Source organism: Stylophora pistillata, chromosome 5 (genome assembly GCF_964205215.1).
Source record: "Stylophora pistillata chromosome 5, jaStyPist1.2, whole genome shotgun sequence".
Classification (NCBI taxonomy): domain Eukaryota; kingdom Metazoa; phylum Cnidaria; class Anthozoa; order Scleractinia; family Pocilloporidae; genus Stylophora; species Stylophora pistillata.
In genome coordinates, this window is record NC_142523.1 from 2716035 (window position 1) to 2734996 (window position 18962).

Here is an 18962-nt window from a genome sequence, read left to right on the forward strand (position 1 = left end):
AAGTTTTTCTTCATGCAATGTCCCCCCCCCCCCTGAAACTAACGCCAAGGTCACGAGAATAAACAAAATGGTCACCATCTTAAAAGGCTCCTGATTGTTAAACAAATTTTCATTGTCAGCACAGTAGGTAATGTATAAAGGACAGGGTGGAAAAAAAGGGATATGGATGCTAGGGTGTGAGAGGAGGCGGTGTTGCCGAGTTGTTAGGGTCCAGGGTTCAAGTCTGCATTGTGGCTTAAAAGCTCCTATGGGAGGAGCTTAAATTAACTTGTTTAACATGGAAAAATCTTAATTTCCCGCAGCTTTCTGAGACAATAGCTCTTTTTAAAAAATCTGGTTATTCTTAGTGACTTAAAAGAAAAATTAACATGTCTCCAATTGGGATCATGAGTAACTGAAATCTACTTTTGTGGAAATCTGTGGATAAGTGAATCTAAACATCTAAGCCACAACCGTAAGTGATGCTTTCTAGAAGAGAAAATCGGTAAACTCCTCTCAAAAACTTTCAAATGATATCAGTTCCCGTTTGCTAACATAGTGTTCTTAACCAAGAAATAAAAAAGTGTTCATTTCCACGCCTTTTTAGTCGGTTAAATCATTCATACAGGCCCTAAATGGGATCAGATTTTCGCCCTATTTTCCGTCAAGTGTTGAAAAACGGTTCCCCTCTTCACAGCTGCAGGACGCACGTCTTTTCGACCGCGAGAAGATTTGAGGCGAGCCACGGAGAAGTTTGGCGGGAGTCTGGCACTAGTTACGAGGGCTTTCCTCATCCCTACCAGACCCCTTGCAGTCATCTGGCCTGACTCGCGTTTCTCAAAGCCGCATATATACTTTGCTGCGGGCGAAGAAACGTGAGTGCTGAAGCTAATCTTGTACCCAGACCCCTCCGTATCAATGTTACTTACATCCACTCGGCCGTGAAAGGTCTGGGTACAAGGAGAGGCTTGCTCATGCTCACAGGCTACAAGATAACTGGAAGAGAACTCGCGTTTTTGACTCCATTTTTTTCACTGAGTTTAGCAAGGAATGGGAGTTTGAAAGCCGCAACTTCTCTTCAGTTCGCAATAAATGTTAACAGCGTGACACGAGACATGCTGATTTGCGTTACGACTGATATACTGGACCAATCCACCGTGGTGGTCAACCCACGTGACCAAATCATCTCGTAACACTACGGATGTAGCGTAACGCTGCAAGTCTTCTAGACTGAAGTCCAATTTTTTACTGATGTACACTTCACCGGGGCTTGAGAAAGACACCGCTTGAATCTGCTGACGGCTCCCTATAATCTTTGCTAAGCCGCCACCAAAGGAATGTCCAGTAAGAAGAACGATACCTTTGGATTTTAGATTCTCCCTTTTGATGTACGACTCGATTGACTCGAGAGAATAGTCTGGGCGGTTGTGATGCAAAATCCTTTCCAGAAAAGACGAAGCAGACACGTATGACGTCACGAAACTCAATGGGAACCTTTGCACCGGGAGAGCCTCAGAGGTGAGCTGGTAACTAATTACCTCACTCCACAACTTGAGGTATTCAAACCATTCTCCTGCAGACACACTTCCTCGTATACCGATGATATGAACTTTCCTTGTCGCCTCGAATAAGTGATAAAACCTGGGATTTCCGTCTGACATGTAACTAACATTCCATTGACCTTCTCGATGGAGGAAATAGCTGTTAATTGACTTACTTAGATCCTGCCTGTTCCAGTTTGTCTGGTAGGTGACGAACGAGAGATATGCTATTTCGGCCACGTTCAGTCGTAACGGGGTCCATGTTTTATCGCAGATCGGATACTTTGGCTGATATTTCTTACTGATGGAAAAATTTATCGCCTTGAAGTGATTCACTGATGGTAAATTGCAACTGTTTTCGCTATATGCGCGAGATGTAACCATTAGAATCAACACAGCAAGGTAGGCAGCGGTAAAGAATACAGCAAAACGTCTTTTCATGACAAATTGTTCCCCGTTAGGTTTTCTAGAGCCTCGGAAACAGATGTATAATATAAGGCAAGCTGTCAGGAATGGGTAGAAAAATGCAAAACAAACCGCGCCAGTTGACGCATCAACGAGAGTAAAGGAAATAGGGGCAAGAATGGAAAACAGAACAAGCGGAATACAAAGTGGTAAAAGAACCATGGCGTACGCTTCGTGGCTCTCCTCTCTGTAACAGAACACGAGCAAGCCAATTGAACCAAGTACTGCTACGATAAAAGCTGCGAACCAACACACTGCAAGGCAACTGCTTAGCAATGTCATCATGACACCAAAACTAGTTCTAACACACCCAGCGTAAATACCTGAACCCATAAAGATGGCGAGAAAAACCACCACCTTGACCTTTCGGAATATGAGAGTGCTCTTTACAACCGCAACTTTGATGATTTCCCAGAACAAGGAGAATACGAGACAGACGAAAAGCATGGTACAGCATAGAAACATTAACAAGCAACACGTGTATAAGTTCTGGTGGGCAGATGAGTCTCCCTGTGGAGAAATCATTTCAAATGTCATTTCCAGCGCGCAGTTGATAGCGAAGCTGAATGCTGTGACGAAAAAAGATATCAGAGACACGATAATGGTCACGTGAGAAATCGGATAAAGGAAAGCAAATAAGCATCTCAGAATTTTCCATTGAATGCCCACTCGGCCTGCAAATATCTGAGAAAAAAATAAAAAAAAAGATTTGAGGGACAAGACATTAATCCATGTGATTATTATTTATCGCCGTTGGAGATGGGGGTGGGGGACGGAGGATGTTAGGAGGATCACATAGTTTTCACGGGGAACAGCAACCTTGTTCCCAGGGTCTCTCATCTTCGCGCCCCCTTGAGCTCCAGGGGGTGGGAAGTTGAGAGACCATGGGAACGAGGTCGGGGGATCAGTCGTCACCGATAAATGATTAAGAGGAGACTATTGAAAATTGGCTTACAAATATACCTAACAATCTTTAGCAAATTACAGAGCCCTATGGGAGAATTCAGTTAATTTCATCGTAACACAACCAGAGATCATCCCGTCCCCTCCCTACCCCACTTAGCTTACAGGCAATAAATAATGAGTGGCACCAGATATTGTCAAAAAAAAAAAAAAAAAAAAACAATTCCAGTGTTACACGGCTATCTCTTTATACCCTACCCCTGTGATGGGAATTCGATGGAGCAAACATCACCGTGAGGGCTTTAAATTGATGCCTCTCTCTCTCTCGTTCGTGACCCAAAAAGTGACCTGAACCCCAAGGGTACCAAAACAAACAGGTCCGCAATGTGTATACAACTCCAGAAGCTCCGCAACATATTTGAGACAGAAAAGGTTAGCACGCGGCTATCAAACCACTCATTTTAAAAATATTGCCAAAGACCACAATTGTTATTGAAGGTTATTCAGAAGTCAACAAATAATGGCATAAGTTGAGCGTAAATGCGTAACTTTAAATGCGTGACTTTGAATTTTGCGTGACATTTCAATTACAGTTGGCCTTTGTGCCATTTGATTCTTTCGGATAGTTTTTCTCTCCCGCTGATTTTAAGTTGTTGCATCGTACGCCCTTTCACTGTTCACTGTTCACGTCCGGCGTTCATCCCGAGTTAACTTCTTAAGTTTTGGTTTCAAGCCACCGGCGTATAGGGACGACTGATATTTTACGAGATTGATTAAAGCTAAGTCTCCGTAACGTATCCCCTGGTTTGGCTCGTGTTTTCTCCAGTCGCGATTTTCTCGGCGCTTCATTCGGCCTTGATGTTCGCTTGCGGTCACATTGAGGAAAACGTGGATTGTGATAAACGTGACTAGAATTCATGTGGATTGAACCACCAACGACAAGTGACACGTTTGCTAAGGGGCCGACCTTTTAACTTTTGAGGGGGAGGGGGGGTGGGTGATTTCTGGTCATCAAGAAAACTTTTTTCTAGCAATCTGCTGTACAGGATATTTTTTTCCGATTTTTCGGTACATTTTTTTCTGTTACATTTGGGCTGCATGCAATTTTTTTCTTCCAACAACCGCTTGCAAGAATTTTTTTTTCAAAATCACCCCCCCCCCCCTCAAAAGTTAAATGGTTGGTCCCTGAGATAAAGATTTACCTCTGAAAGGCTCTTGAAGGTGAACAGGAAATGGTGTCTTTGTCGAATTTTATCTCCAAAGCAGACTTATTCGCCTTTCTTACTATCCATAAACGAAACTCATGACCCCGTTGTTTGAGGTGGCGGTGGTGTTTTGCCATTTTCTCGCAATGAAATACCGCGATTAAAGCGCTAACGAAGCGAAACACCACTCTCTTCCCCCCAAAAGCCCCTCCTTCAAACTTATTCGCGAGTTTGCATTGCTTTCTACCGACGAATGTGGAAGTCTCATTGAAAGCGGGTTGACAAGCACCAGAATAATATAAACTTGACTTTGTTTGACCCCTCATACACGTCGCGACGGAGTAATTGAGCTCTTTTTGTGTGCAAAACAATATATTTTGGGACAAAAGAAGATAACATTCTAATCCCTTGGAGTGACTAGCATCTAATTTCTTCACCCCTTAATCACACATTGAGGTCACGAAAATAAAGCGAATGACCAACAGCTAACGAAGCCTTCGATCGTTAAACAATTTCTCCTTGTCAGCTTCTTGGGAAACGTACAGGGAAGATGCATACCCCTGATTGGGTGGAAAGGGTTCAGATTAATCTTTACCGATCCTAAACATTGAAGACCATGAAAACAAAGCACCCACAAAAATTTGTGTTTCATTCCAACTTTGTCCTTCGAATTCAAAGATCGATAGATAAACTGAAACGCGCTATTTCCTATTCTTGCATAATCTTCTTGTCTGTCACAACACTAAAACTTCCTAAGAAGTCTTTTATTGTTAAAAAAAAATGTCATTAGTTTCGCAATAAGAAAAGTTCAAAGACCACCAGAAGGAAAGATGAGAGTAAGGTCGATGGTAGCGCCTGATGAAATCAAAGACTGGCGAGATCTTCGCTTAAAAACGTTAACCCGTGACTGAGGCTAGACAACAGCTGATCATTACTGTCACGACACCCTGGAAAATGAAGAATACTGCTATACTTAGCACAAGAAAAAATTACAATATTTACATTTTTATCGCTTTTTGTTCGTTTTACAAGTTACGGTTCGCCACCCTTACAAGCCTACGTGATGAGGCTCGTCCTCCAGAAACGCCCCCAAACTTAAATAATATCACTATTTCGCTCTTAACATTTCTTCGCTCGATATTGAACTCGAAGAGATGCCGGGCTTGTGAACGAAGCAAAAAATTAGTTGAACAATTAGTTGTTCCTAAAAATTAGTTGATCCTCTTGCAGAGGATCTCCTTACTCAAAATTTTTTTGTTGGACAGGAGTTTTTTTCCATATTTACCTGCACTTCGCGTCTAGCCCTTGAAGAGACAAACAGTGGCGTGTTCTCCTCTTCTTCTGTTAAAACGAGAATTTCTTCGATCTTCCCTTCACGCATCTCGACTTTCTTTCCAAATGGTCTTCGAAAAAGACTGGGCTTGATGTTCTGTTCTGTAAAATTTATGATTCTTTCGCTAACCAATCAGATACGTTACGCGAATCCACGGTCGTGAGTAGAACATTGCAAAATGTGTTAGTCAAATGTCAACTGAAACATCATCGTCACGCATAGACTCGTGCACCGAGAATTCTACTTCCGGTACATCAATTTCCGGTTGATTACATTGACTGTTTTCTACTTATCTTGTTTTGGGCTTAGGCCATTTACAAATAGAACGGCAATAAAGGGAATTCAAGTTAAAATCTAATATATATATATATATATAAATTTGACCGAAAGCTCAACGGTATCTGGAGCCCTCAGTTCTGACTCCATCTAAAACCTCGTTTTGAGAAAGGGAGAAAACCCTGGGTACTACGTAGTGACATTGAAAAAATACAAAATTTCAAACATGAGAAAAGTGGATTATGCTGTATTAAAAACCCGTTACTAAGAATGAAAAAACTCAACTTGAGTTGCCAGGGTAACGCAAACGTCGAATATGCAGATCGAGATGACGAGCAACCTCGTTTTCACGGTTGTTGGGAACGAGGTTAAAAGAGAGGACAGCGTTGGGAGATGGGGACATCTGTTAGAGGTCACGTGACGTTACAGGGAAACCAAGACTAACTTCATTTCGCGTCCTGTTTAGCCCCTGGCTGGTAAACAAATACGAGTACGATTTCACCAGTTTCTCGTGCAAAAAGTCGAGAAACTCAATTCAGAGTATTGGAAATTTGATAAACAGAATGGAGGGTGGCGAATTTAACGCGTTTCTCCTTTCTATATCGGATCGATTCAGGGCGGGAGACCTCGAGAGAATGAAATTTCTCCTCAAGGCACACTTACCTGAAAGAACATTGGAAAACTTGCAGATGCCATTTCAACTCTTCGGTCAAATGATGAACGCTAGGTTACTATCCCCAAACAATCTTCATTTTTTGGCTTCCTGGCTAGAGTCGGCTGGTCGAATCGATCTTAGCGAAGAGGTGAGGCAACACGAATCAAGGATATCGTTGGCAACAGAAGTTTCTGGAGGTAAGCGTCCTCCCAGACTGAAGTTTGTTTGCTTTGTTGTTTAGTTCGCTCTGTTTTGACATAGCTAAAAGTTGTAGACCGGTATCATTTTAAGGGATTCTCTTTCGCACCTTAGAACAGCCTTTGAATTTGCTGCTAAGGAACATCACGCTACCATGAAGCGAAGTCTTTCGCTGTGCCAAAGTAAAACGGTTTAGTTACATTTAGATTCAATGATAGTCCCGATCGATCTGAGACAACATCATCGACCAAATAAACTGCCAGTTATTTGAACAATCCCTGGTTGGAGGAAAACAAATAGCTTTATATTTGATAAGTATCGATCATTAGGAATTAATCTTTGACGTTTCAAGCAAATAAAACCGGCGGTCGGCACAATCATGATGTAATTTTACCACAAGAACGGAAGTTATAGAAGGGAAGAAATCAACCGTGTGTGACGTGACTCAGTCAATGAATCAAAACTTTGCGGGGGATCTTTGAGAAAATATGTTACAGGCATGCCCTCTCTACGTCGTATTTTACCAGGATTGGGCTATAGATCCGTTGACAATAGGTCGGAAAATTTGGATTTTAGTTCTACACACGTGAAACTCGGGATTTGTACCCTAAGGGATAACCCCCATTACTCAGCTGTTTACAGTGATATTTTGTTTTACAATTGCTCAACAAGGAGGAAAGTCACGCTATCATTATTTCGAGTCTTATATCACTTCGAAGTATAATGATAGTAATCACTGTAAATACAAGCGTGTAATTCCCAAGCACAGTCCTTAAAGTAAGGTTAAATTCCGCACTTTTGATCAAATATATCGCTTTGAAGGTTATTCCTTACTCATGTTTCCCACGGTGACGTCACAGATGCCGAGTTAAGCGGAAAATTTCACTAACTTTACACAATTTTATCCGATCGTTTACAATAGTCAACCGGATCGAAATTAGATAACTATCCACAGCAAAAATTCACTTGGTCGTTTTCTACTTCATTTAAATCTTTTTTTTAATTTATGATAATATCCAGTTCTGATATTGAGTGGCCGTCCGCAAAGTTTCATCAACATGCATTCCTAAGAAAACCGAGTATTTGTTTGACATCCCACAATGATAGCTATAAATGATATTCGAATAGTTCATCACCTTCTTAGTCCTTATAAAATGGATTTCTAATGGGAAATCAGGCGTGATTAACTTTTGTGTAAATACTTGCTTAATCTACACCTTCAAATTGAAATAGAACCGCCTTAGACACGCATTATATATATCGCGTGGCTAGTCAAAATACAAACAACGCGTAAGAATTAAACACTCAACGATACTACACACCAACTGTACCGGCTAATATGTTATTTATTATGTTATTTATTGTGTTATTTATTATCTTCTAGTGTGCTTCTACATATTTCATAACGCGATACACACATCTTAATTTTTCTTTATCGATGAAAAACACTTCGACTGTCAAATTGGGAATGAGGGAGAGTTATCTAGAACTCCTTGTGGGCTCAAGTCACCCTTCCAAATCTTGAAGTATCTGTTCGGCGTCAAGCATGATGACCATGATGTATAACCCACCCAGATACAGAAGAACCGGGATACTTATATTTTGAATACCTTACTTTCAGAACAAGGATCATCTGATAATGCAAATAGTTTCGTGGGGGCTCTTCCTCGCAAGCCATCTCATTTCTACGGAAGAGAGGAAACAATGAATGAGATCGTCAGAGTTCTCAGTGAAGGCAACGGCAAACGACTTGTAGTCATAACCGGTTTACCAGGTTATGGCAAATCCTGTTTGGCGCAAAGAATCGGTCATACGATGATGGAGAAGGGTTTCCAAGTTATCTTTCTTTGTTTACGACAAATCCGATCTGTCGGTAAAATGTCCGCCAGGATTCTACGCGCCTTAAAAGCAAATGTTGGTCATGGACTGATGAACAACCCACGTGAGCTGGCACTGTCGCATTTAAAATCTCTAACCACGAGGACAACGCTTATCCTCGATAACGCTGAAGATCTCATTTGTGACCAAGACTCGAAGGAGGAGTTTTACAGTTTTGTGAACCATGTCGCTCAGTTTGCAGGCCATGTGAAATGTGTCATTACCTCAAGAGTGGATTGTCCTGCCTCGTGTCAAACCCCGCGTCACTCGGTAAAACTACTCGTTATTGAAAACGACGCCGCCGCAAAATTGCTTCAAGAAAGGGTTCAAGACAATGGCTGTTTTCTTGAGGACCAGCAAGCTAAGACTATAGCACAACTTTGCTTTAAGGTTCCCCTGATCTTGCACGCAGCCGCTGCATATTTAGAATTCTTTACCCCAGAGACACTGATTCAAAGTTTGGAAAGTCATTTTGGGGCCCTAGACGTGGCAAACATGAAGGAACTGTCGCCAGAGCTGCAAATGAGGGGCCTTCTCAGTGAATGCTTACAGCAGCTTGGCGCCGATTTCGAGGAGGATCTGTTTTCCTTATCTGTATTCCCGGCTGCTTTTAGTTTAGAACAAGCGCAGAGAGTATGCTGCTCAAAATCAAGGCTTTTAACCGCTTTACTTCAACTGGTGAAGAGTTCTCTTGTCCACAGAGAGTTGGATTCTAACCAATACTTCGTCCATCAAGTGATTCAGCTATGCTGCGAAGAAAAGGCTAAGACAGACAAACGATTGGGCGCGTGTTACAGTCAAGCGCAAGCAAGATTTGTAGAGTATTATCTAACCCTAATTACACAGCTGCACCAGGGATTTTTGTGCAAAGGCGACTTGAAGAAATCGCTTTGTTCTTTCTGGGCAGAGGAGGAAAACATTGTTCAAGCAATTTGGTGGGCGGCAGCGAGTGTGGGAACAGCGCTCCCTACACGTTGCGCGAAGATTCTAAACGAAGCGGTCATCTTCCTGGCTAAAGTCATGAAGAAGGCTCAATTTGAACAAATCTACGGAGTCGTTCTTGGCGCAACCAAAGGAGACTTGCGACTTGTTGCTGATTGTCTTACGTGTGTTGGCATAAAACAAATCTACAGCTGTGAATGCCATCGATCCTGCAGTGTGGTAACAGAGAGAGCCTACAGAGTCTTGACAAGAGCCCTAGAAATCTACGAACAGCTTAACTTGACAGAGGGAGAGCTCGTTGCACAGTGCTACAGCAAGATCGGACGCTGCATGGCCAAGAATGGAAATCCTTCAAGAGCTCTAGAACTGAGCGACAAAGCTCTCGAAATCCGAGAAAAGAAGAGACACGAGGAACCATTGAAGTATGCAGCTTGTTGCAACGACAGAGCAGGTAGTGTAGCCTAAGCAATGTTGCAGATTAAAAATTCATTATTTTTCGTCAAGAATGTAGATGAAAATTGTAAGAACTTGTCAAACAATCTATAGCCAGTAGCTGCTTTCAATTTTGATCCCGGGGAACGTCGAACTAGTGTTTGGCTGACACAGTTTACTGAGATTGAATACATGAAGAGATCGCGTGAACTTCATTTCTGAGCTACATCAAGGTTTTGGTGCGAAAAGGAAGCTGAGAGAAGATAATTTGTCGCGACTGAGCGAAAAAGAAAAACATGGTTCAACAATTTTCTATCGGAGAGGGGCATTAAATGTGTTGTATTACCCCGATCTCTTCTCGTGGGGAAAAATATATCATAAAAGTAGCCTTGAAGAGGGATTTTTAGCTTACATTTATCCACAATTTTAGGAGGCAGTGTGGTTGAGTGTTAACTGATGGTATGCGGTTGAAGCCCTCTACCCTGCAACTCACTGGATTTGTTCTCGTTTGCCCCGAGTTCATTTCCTTGGCTACCCCTTGTATATAGTCAACTGGTCTGCCTTTTTCTTGTTAGTGTTTTTAATCACATGTCTATTTAGAATATTTATTTCTAAGTTTTTCGCATTTAAGGGCCTACAAGACAATTACATCGTTGCGGACTCGCGAGGCGTAGCCGAGTGAGTCCACGTCATTTTGACCACTGTGGTGACGAATATTGTTGTAGACAAGAGTTTAGAACAGGCTAAACCACTGTTGATCTGTTAATTACCGTTGTGAAGTGAAGTGTATCATTAATATTAGTAATAGTTAACAACTATTCACCGAAGTGGAGGTGGTTAGGGGTGGATATTCGCGGCGAGGTAAATATCCACCGCTAACCACCGACACTGAGGTGAAAAGTTGTTTTGGTATATACTAAAACGGTGAGATAATATACACCACCAAAAATAAATTTGAGTTATTTCTTCGCTCGTCACGGATGCAAACCGGACGCCACTTTTTCCCGAGTTGCTCGGAGTAAATAGCAAAGGATATTCGGAATTTGACTAGCCAATCAGAGCGCGCCTTCAACGCTATCCACTGTTTTAGTATATACTAATAACAGTTATAATTGTTATGATTATCATTATCATAATTTGATCCGTTGGCTCATCAACTTTCTTTTGTCTTTCCCTGTCAATAGTTATTCAAAGCAGCCTAAATAACCACCTTGATGCCCTAACTCTCAGGGAACAAGCCCTTGGTGCCTACCTTGAACAACTAGGTCATCATCCATTCACCGGAACCCTCTACAACTATTTAGGCAACGATTGCCTTGCGCTGGAGAACTTCGAAAAGGCGGTTGAATATTTCACCGAGGCCCTCAGTATCAGAAAGATGTGTTTTGGTTTTTACCACCAAGAAACTGCCCGAACGTATCACGATTTGGGTGTTGCTTTCAAGATGAAGGTGAGTTAAACATTTTTGTACGTTAAACATTTTTGTCAATTGGTAGAGCGCTGCACTAGTATCGCAGAGGTCAGTGGTTCGAATCCCGTACAGGCCTGATTTTTTTTTTTTTTCAGGTCTGATTTTCGCTATTGCTTAAATAGCGCTATCTACTGCGAGGATCGTGCATCATACGTATTTTTGTACGTGTTTGTTATTTATGTGGCTGCTTTAAGACCCACAATCTCTTGTCTACAGAAATCCCATCTTCGGCATTCAAGATTGAGATCTTGACTCTGACCACGGAACTCAACACCTTGCTCTCCCTGAGTGGTCGAGATGTGTTGTGTCGTAAATGGTGCCATGCTCAAACGACTTAGAGGAACCTGTCATTGTTTATCGTTGGGGAGAGGGAACCGAAGGATTTTGGTTGTGTCGCAATAAAATTCGCCTGATCCCCCACCTTGGGTTCCCTAATGATCCCTCCTCATCAGCAGCCAGTTTTTTCTAGTCTCCCTTTTATATCCTGTTAGCGACGCTGAGGCTCCCTCCGTTTCCCCTGAAAATTCAGCGATCCTCCAAGAAATCTTCCGACCCCTCCCAGGCGATAAATAGTGACTAGTCCACGATGCAATTGGGTGATAAGAAACTGAACAATTCTCACTTGAGTACAATGGTTTCTTCGATAGCAAGACACGACTAGAAATCACGGCTCTGACACATTTCATCGGTCCTGTATGCAGCGCAACCATATGTTTGAGAGTCTGAGGCTCGTCTTCTTCACCTTATTCCAATTCTAGGGAGATTATGCGAGAGCCATGGAGCAGCTGAACGCGGCAATTGCGATCCAGGAAAAGCTGTGTGATGTACCCCACGAGAAATTCAAATCCCTTCAAGTGAAGAGGGAGATCTACTCATGTCTGAATTTAACCGACTCAAGCGCTCAGGAGCTACAAGAGAAATTGCGACAGAGCCAGGAGGAGATGGCTCGAGAGAAAAAAGTCAACAACGTAAGACTGGAGAAAATTATGGACATGGCCAACAATAACGGGGCAGTGTTTAGCACCTACTAGGTGAACGAGCATATTACTTTAGACGTATCTGGTAGCAAGATAAGTATAACATGAAAAATACAGTCGTATTGTAACTGGCCCTGCCCGAAATGTGGGGTGTATTTGTTACTTTGAGTACCACTATCAGCAAAATAAGTAAAATCGAAAAAAAAAAAAAATCTGGCGACTTAATATATATATGTATTTTAAAAGACGTTCTAGTGTGTAGTATGACTGATTATTATCCAACTGCATGTGCTTCGAAGAGTACAAATAACGCCCAAGACGAGTACAAATATCTCGCGGTATTTGTATTCCAGAAATACTGTATTTAATCTCTTAGAAAACGTTTCGTTACGTAGTATCGCTGAGTATTTTTACGGGTTGTGGATAATACCTTAAGCAACCATGACGGCTACGGCAACGAGGACAGAACAATAGCTCAGCACGTGCGTTTTGAAACTTTGTACATTTCTTACCCGTCCTATGCAAAACAACAGCGCGAAATCGCCAAAATTTGCGTCGTTTGCGAACCGAAACCGCGACGGCAAATTAATTTAATTTCCATTCAACTCAACGCTACTTCTATACGTCATGCTGAAGTTGAGCTGTGACGCCGTATGAGTAGTAAGCTCATGCATCCATTTTTGAAATTCTAACTAAGAGTAGAAATTCATTTTTTAATCGAAGTCTTCCTTGGCGTTGCCGTCCTGACTGCTTAAGGTCCCTAATAAATACGACAGAAAACGGCACAACCGTGTTGGATGATAAATCTCTTATTAGACGTTTGGTTGTGTAGTATCGCTGAGTATTTTCACTGGTTGTTTGTATTTTTTGTATTTAATCTCTTAGTAAAGGTTTTTTTGTGTAGTATCACTGAGTATTTTTACCGCTTGTGCCGTATTTTGACGAGCTTGTACACACAACAAACCGCCTGATAAGTCAAAAGATGACTGCTCTTTCCCCTTGAACAGCATTTGCAGGCGTTTTACTGATTCTCTGGCATCTGCACCAAAGATGTTACACGCATAGGCTTGACATCAGTTCAGAAAAAATAGGTCAGCTAGCGTTGATTATAATCGTTAATTCTTTTAAAACCCCATGATCAAGTGACCAAGAGGGAAGCTCTTCATACATTGTCATGCCAATATCACGTAGACAAGAGATGACAATAAAGAAAATTATTAATTAGGGGATCATGATTAGTTGAGATAACACCAACTTCTCAGAGGTAACACAAGAAGAACTTTTTTACAGATGGCAAGGAGAATTGTAAATGAAATCAAGGGAGTGAAAGGGTTCACCTGCCCTTTGTTTGCCTATAGACCATAACCGGCCATAACTAGACCTTGAGACTTTGGACTCCAAAAGGAAAACAGTAGAGAATTGACCTCTGTACAGAGAGAGGTTAAAACAAACTAGGTATCTCAATCAACAAACATAGCAGTTGCTGCTGAAGTGCGTGATAAATAACGCCCTGTATGTCTGTGTACAGCCTACAAAATAAACGGTTCGACTGCATACTGAGTCTTCTTCAGGCGATACACAAACCACAACAGAGAACAACGGCTCGTGCGGTGACAGGTGACACATAAAGTGAACCTCGTCGCCTTAAGAAGACTCGCAGTATGCATTCGAAACGTCGCATTTCGCGTCGGAAGTTACTTTTTCGTGAAAGAATCCATCAAACTTCATTGCAAGAATATTCTTCTACGTTCGAGCATATGATACCCCTCATTCAGTTCAACTCTATTACAACCGTTCAGTTGACAAGCGATGACAAAATAATTAGTAAATGAGTCAGCAAAAGAAGGTAATATTGATGTGAAAGGGGATAAGTTTCTAAATAAACCGTGGTGCTGTGTCAGTGGGAGTAACAAGACAAGGTAATTTTGGTTTTATCAACTGAGTTGATAATGTAGATTGGCCACCGTAAAGAGTTTTTAAAGCGGACATTTTGAGTGTTAGTGGGGGGTGGGGTGGGGGTATTGTAAAATAATTTGGTTTTATCAACTGAGTTGATAATGTAAATTGGCCTCCGTAAAGAGATTTTAAAGCGGACATTTTGAGCGTTAGTGGGGGGGGAGGGGGTGGGGTTATTGTAAGATAATTTGGTTTTTTCAACTGAGTTGATGATGTAAATTGGCCACCGTAAAGAGTTTTTAAAGCGGACGTTTTGAGCGTTAGTAGGGGGTGGGGTGGGGGGTATTGTAAGATAATTTGGTTTTATCAACTGAGTTGATGATGTAAATTGGCTACCGTAAAGAGTTTCCATGTTGACGTTTCGAGCGTTAGCCCTTCGTCAGAGCGAAGAGAGGAACTGTAGGTTGTGTGTGTGTGTGTTAGCTCGCTCTGACGAAGGACTAACACTAGTGTTAGACAGAAAATTACCAATATTCTCTCTAAATGTAAATTACACAACAGAAAAGGGTCAGGGGTCATTATCCTGAGTCCTTTTTTAGTCCACATTCTGTTTACATGTACACATTAAGGACCTTAAGCAGTCAGGGCGGCAACGCCAAGGAAGACTTCGATTAAAAAATTAATTTCTACTTTTAGTTAGAATTTCAAAAATGGCTGCATGACCTTACTGTCTCATACAGCGTCACAGCTCAACTTCAGCATGACGTATAGAAGTAGCGTTGAGTTCCAAATGGAAATTAAATTAATTTGCCGTCGCGGTTTCGGTTCGCAGACGACGCAAATTTTGGCGATATCAGGTTGTTGTTTTGCATAGGACGGCTAAGAAATGTACAAAGTTTCAAAACGCACGTGCTGAGCTATTGTTCTGACAATTAGATCTCTTGTTTTTCCACGTCCTCGTTGCCGTCGCCGTCGTGGTTGCTTAAGGGCAGTGAATGGTCACAAATCCACTGGTCATGGGGTTTTCTCCCTTCCCTTGACAGAAACTTTCGGCAACTGAACACAGGGCTAATCTGTGTTGAAAGATCCAAGGGGGAAAGGAGAGGATTTCAAAACACGCGAGAAAATGAAATGCAATAATATAGGATTACCTTTTTAAACCTAATTCTTGTTGAGTACGGAAAAAAAGATTTCTTTAAACTGTGGTCCCATTCTTTTCATTCTTAGAGGCCGTCATATCAATCGCTATGATTGGCGAATGTTCTCCACTAATTCGTAACGTGCACTTTCAGAAACTGTCTGGATCACTTTCTCAGTAGATCAGGTGTCAATGTACATTCTTATGTAGCCTGAGCAAGAACCTAAACTTTTGCCCTTTCAAGACATTCCTTGAGCATTTTTACACCGTTTTGGAGTTAATTCAGCACTTCTTCTACTGACTTGAAACCATAGATTTATCAATATGTGATTAGTTAAACTCTTGAGTGAAGTTGAAGAAACCCTACTTATCTTTTCATTTTCACTGATTTCAAGAGGATGCTAAGAACAGTTAATCACTCTACGTCAGTTGGAGGGATTAAAAACAAAGGTGGCACACGCTCTCACTAAATATTAGACCAGGAAAGATAATTTTATGCTAAATGCATTCTCGAGAGCTTGCTCTAATCATCTAAAGATGAACTGCACAATAATTCTGACATACTCGTTAGGAAATACTTTCTATTATCAGCCGGGGCAGTTCCCTAAAATTCTTTTCATTCCATTTTATTAACAGGGCAAAGATAGAACTGCAAAATTCTGGACAATCATGCAGTGGATTACAATTACTTTTCAATGCGATCAACCGAAGATCATGGGATCTGAAACTAGAAGGAAGGCAGAGTAGACACAAAAAATTAAAGTATTTTAACTGGAAGCTTAACGTTCACGTGATTGACAGACCGTGTTTACTATTGACGAAAACAATAATTCAGTCTGTTGGTGAAATTGGTCTGCTAGCCATGGATGTGTTGCTTCGGTGAGTCATCCCAAGCCCACCATTTCACGACCGGGTATTGATACGAACGAATTAATTTTCTTTCCGAGATGTTTTGATATCTCCCACTGAATAATCATATTCTTTCCTTCACTCTACGAGTTTGGCAGGAACGCACACACCTCTGTTGACTTTATAAATACTGGAATTATAATTAACAGTTCTAGTCGAGACGCAGTGGGCACTGTTCTTTTCTGAGAAATGTGAGATATATATCCTTGGCTGAAAATAACACTATGACTTTTTTGAACCTAAGAAAGTCTCAGGATCACTTACATTGTTTATTTGCCAATAAACATTCCTTAACTTCTCCTGCCAGGTGCCCCGAGGAATAGTTGAGTTGATGCCGCCTGTAACCTTGTTTCGTTTTACAACCATGGGTAATACCAGACACCTTTCATGAGAAGCATTTCGAAAGAAACATCTTCCCAGTCTACGGCGTCCAGCAATCACTCTGAAAGACGTATTAGATTCTTAACACAATACTACATTCAGCGAAAAGTTTGTCTGCCTTTCGATAAGGGGTAGGAGTACTCCTTCCTTTCCTGAAATTGCTTGAGACGTGCTGACATTTTAACAACGCTTCAGTCCGTGGTTTAACTGACAAATAATTTCTATAGAAGAGTCTAGTTGCAATTGAAAGTTATAAGCACAAGGATATCGATTACGTTCATTTGAGAAACAAATGTGTGTCAACACTTTGATCATGCTGTGGAAGTTGGTGGATGAAAATTGTTATTCCATTAAAAAGAACAACTATTGAAAATCCCTTAAAAACTGTTAGCGGAGACCCATAATAAAGAAGATGTTTAAAGCTTACATCGATAATTGACGACCACTAAAATCAAATCCAATTAAAAATTCTAATCTTAATTGGTAATAGTTATCTGCTATGGGTTAACTATGAATGTAAAATGTAAGTTTAATAGAATTAAAGTTGACTGCAGTGCAAGCGTCTTATTAGGCCCCTTAACAATACAAACTCGCCATAGTTTATCCAGGCAACTGGCCATCATCTCCCATCAATCTTCTGCTAAAAATCAAAGATTGCAGAGAACAAAGTGCAATCACTCGTCAAAATTGCGCCTGGTCTGTAAGCTGAATCAAAGCAAATCTCACGGTGTGATATCAAAGGTCTGTTTTAACACGTTTGAACTCGACAGTTTTCCGCGTCCTACTTCTCAGGGATAACAGCCTAAAGCTTTCCGGCTGAAATTCAAGAAAATAATCGGAGTAGCTGATGAAGTCTCCCCCTCAACTTTGATAACGAAGCGTTCTTCTTTTAATCTGTTACAACTGAGAACATTTTTGTCCAAACGGCAAATGTTTACAATTTTAAAACGCAAGATCGTTAGTACCACAAGTTAATGGAGCTTTAAGTGCTGAAGGAATCGCTCAAACTGTAATTGAACTAATTAGAAAGGACTGAGAACGAGACTAAAATCCGTCATAACTCTAACATCCTGTCATCTTCAACTGTTTTGTAACCGTTGGCAGTTCAAGTATGAAGAGCAAGCTAATTATGCTATTGTAATTAAAAATTTGTTAAGCTTGTTTCAGTGCAATCCCTTCGTAGCGGGCAAAATCAACTTTATCCAATTTTCATTCTGCCGGGGTCGAAAAGGTTCTCCTTGTAACATCATCACTATCGAAACTCGAATTCAATGTTGCTGAGTTTCTCTCTGGATTTCAACTTATAAAGCTACTCTCGCAAGGGGGAGTTAACGAGTAGTCATTACTCAAGACTTACTCTTGGTTAAGGTCTCCGCGAGATTGTAGTCCGTTTTAAAGAAAAATTTTCCAATTTTTCCTTTACATAAATTGAAAATGTGCCTCTCTGGTGGAAAGGTAATATACACAAAGTGCTATTTTCTCTTTCCTTACTTTTGTTGAAGGCGATGGGAAATAGTCAACGGCAATATACCCCTCAGGAGAGCTCACCTGGTGGCTGTGGGGGAATGGGGTACCCCCTGTAAGTAATTAACACCTGTTGTAGAAGCCTGCCTCCCTTCGACAAGACTTTCGTGACAGGCACGTGACAGGTACGTGACAGGCACCAATTTTAACCAAGCCGTATTATTTCCAAGTCCTATATTACAACTGGAGACACTGGATGATTGAGCGCAACAGAGGGCCGATTACAAGGACATGAGAAATTATTGAGCAGGACTAAAGATATTGCAGGTATTGTGAAACCTTCATTTTGATGGGTTTTAATAATATCGATTTGATAGGAGCAGATGACAATCAGTAAAAACACTTTATGCTCAAAAAGGGAGAAAGCGTTGGCTACATATGGCGTTTGGAATCTTATCAATTCCGTAATCTATCGCTGGAGGAAAATCTGCTTATTGATCAAATCACTCGTGATTTTCCCATTATTTTCCAGTGACGTCTAAGATAAACTATGATTTGGTATCATTTAGATAGTACATCTTAAGTTTTCTTTAAACAGCTCTAATTGTAAGGGGATACCTGAAGCATGCTTTTGATCCACGCTAATAATTCCTCTTAATTAGAATTTTATTTATTTCTCGCGCCTAAATATATGAAATAACGAGATGCCTCGCCAACTGTAAAATTTCATTTGGTTATCGACTTCATGCTTAAAACTAACTGTACAGCGAGTGCTTAGCGGTTTACTTTAGACCTTACGTAACAACAGACCTGTTAAAGTAACACCCTGGAAATACATTTAGTTTGTTTTGGCTGCTAACTGAAAGATAAAGTGTCGTCCTGCCAACCGAAAAGTATCATTTTGCTTGTTACAAGACTC

At 41.1% G+C, this 18962-nt stretch overlaps 3 protein-coding genes and 1 long non-coding RNA gene across 5 annotated transcripts in view; 2 read left to right on the forward strand and 2 right to left on the reverse strand.

The window, feature by feature from the left end:
- Positions 1–989: 989 nt before the first annotated feature.
- Positions 990–6507, reverse strand: LOC111341850 (uncharacterized). The gene is made up of 3 exons (XM_022948874.2): positions 6366–6507; positions 5379–5527; positions 990–2669 (listed from the first exon to the last, which is right to left on the reverse strand). The coding sequence occupies exons 2-3, from the start codon at positions 5472–5474 to the stop codon at positions 1020–1022; spliced, it is 1746 nt and encodes a 581-aa protein (XP_022804609.1). The 5' UTR covers positions 5475–5527; positions 6366–6507; the 3' UTR covers positions 990–1019.
- LOC111341855 (uncharacterized) lies at positions 6104–13161 on the forward strand. Of its 2 annotated transcripts, none has more exons than XM_088761383.1 (4): positions 6104–6554; positions 8177–9826; positions 10992–11257; positions 11495–12030. In XM_088761383.1, exons 1-4 carry the CDS (start codon positions 6266–6268, stop codon positions 11528–11530), a joined length of 2241 nt encoding a protein of 746 aa, XP_088617509.1. In that variant the 5' UTR covers positions 6104–6265; the 3' UTR covers positions 11531–12030. The 2 variants fall into 2 exon arrangements, with proteins under 2 accessions (XP_088617509.1, XP_022804615.2); XM_022948880.2 differs by lacking the exon at positions 11495–12030 and adding an exon at positions 12037–13161 and having other exon boundaries at positions 6106–6554.
- A 2689-nt stretch (positions 13162–15850) lies between these two features.
- Positions 15851–18216, reverse strand: LOC148729813 (uncharacterized). Its single transcript, XR_016001800.1, has 2 exons — positions 16463–18216; positions 15851–16016 (listed from the first exon to the last, which is right to left on the reverse strand). It is a non-coding gene; the product is annotated as an uncharacterized LOC148729813 (long non-coding RNA).
- Positions 18217–18304: 88 nt separating this feature from the next.
- The window catches only part of LOC111319963 (hemicentin-2-like), a 95562-nt gene continuing 94904 nt past the window's right edge, over positions 18305–18962 (forward strand). Inside the window, exon 1 of the mRNA XM_088761376.1 lies at positions 18305–18370. The gene's annotated coding sequence lies outside the window, so the exon portion shown is untranslated. The remainder of the gene's footprint in view (positions 18371–18962) is intronic.

Bases quoted from the DNA above. Each gene is read 5' to 3' on its own strand.
- LOC111341855 (XM_022948880.2), top strand. From the start codon at position 6,266: ATGGAGGGTGGCGAATTTAACGCGTTTCTCCTTTCTATATCGGATCGA. The intron at 9,827-10,991 runs GTAGTGTAGCCT...CCCTGTCAATAG, and splicing joins TTGTTGCAACGACAGAGCAG to TTATTCAAAGCAGCCTAAAT. The intron at 11,258-12,036 runs GTGAGTTAAACA...TTCCAATTCTAG, and splicing joins GTGTTGCTTTCAAGATGAAG to GGAGATTATGCGAGAGCCAT.
- LOC111341850 (XM_022948874.2), bottom strand. From the start codon at position 5,474: ATGCGTGAAGGGAAGATCGAAGAAATTCTCGTTTTAACAGAAGAAGAG. The intron at 2,670-5,378 runs GTAAATATGGAA...TTTTTTTCTCAG, and splicing joins GGGCTAGACGCGAAGTGCAG to ATATTTGCAGGCCGAGTGGG.